The 6,000-nt window shown below is 47.0% G+C and overlaps 1 protein-coding gene across 3 annotated transcripts in view; it reads right to left on the bottom strand.

The window, feature by feature from the left end:
- Positions 1-329: 329 nt before the first annotated feature.
- IRF2 (interferon regulatory factor 2) overlaps positions 330-6,000 on the bottom strand; it is a 44,355-nt gene continuing 38,684 nt past the window's right edge. For 2 of the 3 annotated variants that reach the window (XM_074154398.1, XM_074154396.1), the window contains exons 9-11: positions 3,644-3,690; positions 1,876-2,198; positions 330-767 (exon numbers count right to left, since the gene is read on the bottom strand). In XM_074154398.1, the coding sequence (XP_074010499.1) occupies positions 1,887-2,198; positions 3,644-3,690 (359 nt within the window). In that variant the 3' untranslated portion in view covers positions 330-767; positions 1,876-1,886. Of the gene's footprint in view, positions 768-815; positions 2,199-3,643; positions 3,691-6,000 lie in introns of those variants that run through there. The other variant, XM_074154397.1, reaches the window with a different exon arrangement.

The following is a 6,000-nucleotide window of genomic DNA, read 5'->3' as shown; positions in this document are numbered from 1 at the left end:
CATCTCCCTGCGGTACAGCCATTTCTGTGCATGTTACTGCTCATCAGCCCCACATACAGGCCACTCGGCTCAGCTACCCCTTGGGTTGGTATCAGAACAATCACCTGAAGGACACCCCGTGTATTTTACATACATCAATCCATTCAACTTCCCACAGCTTGAAAAACTGCAAGAGGGTAAGTGCTCCCCAACTTCTCCCCTGCTAGTGACAGCCCAAAGCGTACAGGACTTCAGAGTCAATGGCATGGCTCATCCTTCACCACCACTGTGAACCCTTATTTAGATACTCAGCAGCTTCCCTCAAAAGACCCAGAGGAATCAGAACTTGCCATCGCATGCTAGATGTTGAAAGCTTCAAGGAACGTTTATTTGACTTCAGATTCATTCAGTTATTGCTTGAAACTCTGCAAAAAGAGATTTTTCTGGACAAGAAACCGCAAGCAAGCTAAAGACAGATCTGCCAGGAATGGGGCAAGCACAGCTGAGCCCCTGCATTGGGCGAGGGATGGACTTTCACAAGATCTCTTCCATGAGGCGACTTGCTCAAAGCCCAACCACAGAATAACAGCGGAAGGGGTGCCCCCCCCAACTCCCCACCTCTGCACGTGAGGCCACCTTTAAGCTTTAGTTCCTCTTTCCACCTCGAGCTGCCTCAAGGACGGTACTTCCCATCCTCTTAGATGGGTACTCCAGAAATTAGCAGCTCACGCTAATTGCTCACTCCAAGAGGTCACATTCACCTATCAAACCCATGCCATCTGGGGCTTCTGAAAGATGAAAAAAAAATAAAAAGAGAGACAAACAAGAGGATTATTAAAAATTTAACTATATACCATATTTATTATCAATCCACAGGATAATCTGATTGCTACATAAGCTCATAAAAGCTATTTCACCTTTACAAAATTAAAAAAAAAAAAAAAATGTGCCACAAGGATGTAATAACTGCTGATAACCAAGGACTGAATCTTAAAATTATAAATTTGCTGTAGAAAAGATTAAAAAAAATTATATTCACTTTAGAATTTTACTTTGAATAAAATATTCCCCTGTATAAAAAATAAAAAAGCTTGCTCTGGTTAGAATTAGAGTATTTTTCTTCTTCTTTTAAATCTGGGAATTTGCATAATATCTCTGTAATAGGTTTCTTTTTTTTTTTTTTTCCTATTGTACCACGCGGCATTCAAGCATAGCAGATTAGAAACAAACATGAGAAAAGCAGTCTTAAAACGTATGAAATCCACATGGGAAGTTTTAACTTCCCTTCCTTTCCTCTATTCTTTAAAGACACATTAGCAAGAATAGCCTTGGAAAAGAATTCAGGTGGGGAGGGACCTTCAATGTGCCATTAAGTAGAGCAAGGTAATAAAAGGCCTTTCGTAAGTGCTTTCTTAATAAGGTGCAGAAGCAGACTGCAACGTTGCTAGTACTGCACTATGTACAATATTCACAATAGATTTTTTTTTTCTTTATTTAAAAATATTCCAGCTAGTTCACATTTTCTCTTCCATTCCGAGGCTTTCAGTTCCATCACAGCCTTGACAGCAAGAAGCGCAGCAGCACCACTTCCCTTGTGGTCGGTTGGTCCTCTTATGAAACACTGGAACCTGCGAGTGGGCCAAAGTTCTTGGGGTTGTTTTTCCCTACACAGCAACCTTGGAAATCCTCCTGGGTTCAGGTGTTCGTACTGACGGCTGGAGTCCTGAGTTAAAAAACACTCCCGGCACCGGAGTCGGACACAGCAATGTTTTTTTATATTGCCAAGGTTTTTACCTTAGATTTGTCTCGTGTGCGTCAAGGGATGAACCTCTCCTAGAGAAACGTAAAAATACAAACCCAAACAAAACAAAGCTAAAAAAAAAACCAAAACCACACCGTCAAAAGGCTTAGCAGCTCTTGACTCTCGACTGGGTGATGTCTGACGTTTTCTTGATGACGCTGGCCCGTGTCTCGCGGTCCGGCCGGCTGCTGCTCGTGGAGGCTGTGGACGCTACTTGTGGCAGAGGGATGTCTGGGAAAGGGGGCCAGGAGCTGTTGTAAGGCAGTGGGCAGCTTTCCTCTTTGATGGTGACTTGGAGGTCAGGCTTGTTGGCTACAAAAGTTGCCATGCTGGGAAGCATATGAGAAGTGTTCCTCATTCCCAGATTGCTGAGATACTGTTTGCCTTCAATGTTTTTCTTCTGCCAGTGAAGTCGTCCCTAGAAAAGGGGAGAAAAAAAAAAGGAGAGAAGACCATAATGAGCAAACACGACTTTGCGAAGTGCTCTGAGTAACTCCAATATTACCCCATCTCCAAAAGCCCGAGCCTCTAGCTGCTGGCTTTGAATGTCTTTGCTCTCAGCCATGTCTCCCTTTCTGAAGTCGTGTGCCTAAACTTTGGGGGCTCTCCAGCACTCAAGTGGCTCTGCCCACTCTTCTGACGGAAAATAAAGGCCTTATTCCCAGTATGCGGGGGACAAAAGTGGACAAGGATGACCAAACGCTCAGAGCTCCAACTGGAAGCGTCTCCTCTGTTACCAGAGAGGCAGTGTTAGGTTGATGGTGGGACTCGAAGACCTTAAAGGTCCCTTCCAACCTAGAAGATTCTATGATTTTATGATCCTCCTGCCACCAGGCAGGCACAGAGACCCAAGACCTCTCAAACAGCACCACCCAAACCGTCAACACAGGTGAGGCTGCTGGGAAAACCACTGTCACTCAATGGTGTTTCCCCCATTCCAGAGAGGAGGTTCACCAAGGAAAGATGAGCATCCGGTCTCTTCCCCATCACACGCGCCACAATGGCATGTTCTGTTAAAGGAGGTTTGAGGCGTCATTACTGGTAGTCTACGTACGGGCTTGTCCCTAACCAAGGCACGAGCGACAAACCCAAGAGGGTTCTCCATGCTGTTATACAGCTGCACAACCTGCAGTTCTCCAAGGAGGAGGATTCAGAGGGCTTTCTAGGGGGCACAGCAGGAGAGAGAGATTTGCAAGAGGCCGCCTTTGAAAAAGCAGTTGGAGCATCTAAGTGCTCTTCCACTGGTACTCATGGAGATCGGTAGGTTTGGTCACTTGATGGCAGCCCCAAAAGCAAAGGCAAGCGCTGGTTTTGCATAGGTGCAGCTCAGGAAACCTTCATGGGGTGGGTATTTTCTCCACGGAGTCCTTTCACCTGGCAATACCCAACTAACTGCTTGGGAAAGTTTTTTGCCTCACACACCTCAAACATTCAAGTTACATTTCTGTCATACGTGAAAGCATTTCCTCCAATTGTATGAGTTCAGGTGCCATTTAAGGAAAACAAAGCGCGCTTTCAACCAAGATAAAAATACTCACTACCCAGCAATGTCAATGCATCATATTAACAAACTAGCTGGCACTGCTGATGGCTCGCTAGAACATCTTATCACGCAAATTAATCTCCTTGTAGTCTGGAGAGATGAGGAGGAAAGAACTTGTAGAGATATCCATTCTGTGACAATCCTCCAAAAGTCTGTCTTCCTTGAGAGAGAGATATTCTCCCTTTGTTTTTATCCCCCAGCTGTTATTAAAATGAATACTCCACTGGTAGACGGAGTTGCAAACAGAGAAGAGGGAATGTCCTCAGGACATTGTTCTTGAGACCTTGCTCCAAAATGCTAAAAATCCAGAAAACACTCACCTCTGCATTTTCTTCATCGCTTGGAACGCTGTCAGTCGTTTCACTTTCTGCCAAACAAAACAGAAGCAAAAATGAAACTCACTCTTCCATCTACGGTAGCAAAATCCAGCTCAAGAGGCCTGACCCACTTCCAGCAAGTGGGAGCAAAGAGTCAAGCCAAATACCCAGTAAACAACAGAGAAGCATGGACCCCTTGCCACAGCAATCCAAGTGCTATACAGCACAGCTGCACCGAACAACTGGAGTAAATTCACATGGTTATCACAGTTAACATGGCTACAGCCTGGAGAAGACAGCAGCAGAGGGGCAAGAAGTAAGTTTTCTGGGCAGAGGGAAGAGCCTCCCACAAGCTGGGGATGCCCCTCTCCCTTGCCCTCTTTTGGCAGCTCCAGGCCTGGCAAAGAGCAAAGTTCTGTCCAAATCCTAAGTTTTATCTCCCTGCAAAACCAGCAACAACTCCACCCCAGAGAAGATAAGTGTGGTTTTGTTTCACGAACTGTTATCTCAGCCTGCCGCCTCAAGGGCTTGTTGTCACTTCTGGTGCTTTATTACTGCTGTTATACTTTGCTCTCGTTTCGCTTTTGCCACCCGTGCCCAGCCTCCCCCCCTCAGCCTCTCTCTCAACCCTTCACTCACTGCTTGAGCGCGTAGAAATGCTGCTATCTCCAGCCCCATCACCTTCCTCCGCTGCAGATGGCCTCCCTCACCCTCATCACTTCAACCAGGGTGCAAAGGCAGGGGCACAGCTCCAGCAGGATGGCCAACCTCCTGCAGCTGCATCCCTCCATTTGCAAAAGAGCCTGAAATCCAGGTATTTTGACCGTTTTCAAGCAAGCGTGTCTGAATGCAGGTCTCCCAGTATCTGAGAGTCAGGATCCTGGCCCATGGGCTGGTTGGGAGCTCTGTGCCTCAGATACATCCCAGATGGGGCACAAACCCCTCTTTTCAGGACTGCTTCATGCCTTCCTGTCTCCTGGGAGGACAACCCCAGGCATCCAGTATCTAAAGGGGCTACGGGAGAGACGGGGAGGGACTCTTGATCAGGGAGGGGAGCAATAGGACGAAAGGGAATGGTTTTAAACTGAAAGAGGGGAGATTTAGGTTAGTTCTTAGGAAGAAATTCTTTGCTGTGAGGGTGGTGAGACACTGGCCCAGGTTGCCCAGAGAAGCTGTGGCTGCCCCATCCCTGGAAGGGTTCAAGGCCAGGCTGGATGGAGCTTTGAGCAACCTGGTCTAGTGGGAGGTGTCCCTGCCCATGGCAGGGGGGTTGGAACTGGATGATCTTTAAGGTCCCTTCCATCCTGAACTATTCTATGATTCTATGATCCTCTTATCTATCAGGCTTCCAACGGCATTCGGAAGTCTTTCTCCAACCAACCCCCACCAAGGCTGAGCTGACAGGGCTCATCCACGCTCTGAGCCAACGGAAGCCCAGAAATTACATGGCTGAAGGAATGACGTGATGAGTTATTGCAGCAGGTCAAGGAGCTCTCAAATCCCAAATTTCCACTCTCTGCTCTGCATTACACGTTTTAGCCCACGCCAACTGCTTTGCACAGCCCCTTAGACCGTATACCACGTTCCTGCCTTTCTGAAGAGCAACCTTGTGCTCTGCACTGGACATAACGTGAGTGCTACAGGTGCATGGACTGCACCTCATCGATCGTGCCCCTGCAGAGAGACCGGCAGCACCTTGCCTTTCTCTCGAGTCTTGGCTAAACATTAGGTTTAGGCAGAGGGATGTAAACCAACAGTCTGAATTGCTCCTTCAGATCCCAGGAGCTAAAATGCACTAAGAAAGTCTTTCTGAAGCAAGAAACTGAGCAGTTCAACTACTCCAGACCACTGCTTCCAAAGCCAGCACCTCCCCTGTGCCAGAGTCTCTGATGCAGTAAGCAGAGGAGCAGTCCGAAATATTAAATCTAACCACAAAGCCCTGCGAAGTTAACACTCTGCAGGGCTTCTCATCCACTGGCCCGGCTGGAGACAGATGTGCCAACATGATTAAGCTGGCTAATTAAGCCATACTCATGGGGAGGCAAGGGGGAGGAGAGGCAGAAATTAATCTGTGCAAAGGAGAAACGGCCCTGGAGATAGAATCAATAGGAGGAATCCACACAGAGACAAGAAGCAGATATTCCTTGACATGAAGAAACATGTGGCAACAAAAAAAGAGTGATGCAGCTGAAAAGGAATCCATCCTTGGTGTTTATACATAACAAAATGCTGAGCAAGAGATAGCACTATAGTTAGCAAAGCCAGGGAAGCTAGCCACTCGGGCATGGAAAGTTAGAGAGGTTATTTCAACCAAGAAGGTTATTTGAATCAGAGTCAAAGAGAAGAGGAGGCTGACAAGA

Source organism: Numenius arquata, chromosome 10 (genome assembly GCF_964106895.1).
Source record: "Numenius arquata chromosome 10, bNumArq3.hap1.1, whole genome shotgun sequence".
In the NCBI taxonomy this organism is placed as follows: domain Eukaryota; kingdom Metazoa; phylum Chordata; class Aves; order Charadriiformes; family Scolopacidae; genus Numenius; species Numenius arquata.
The sequence above is the reverse complement of the archived record's forward strand: the minus strand, read 5'-3'. Positions and strand labels throughout refer to the sequence as shown.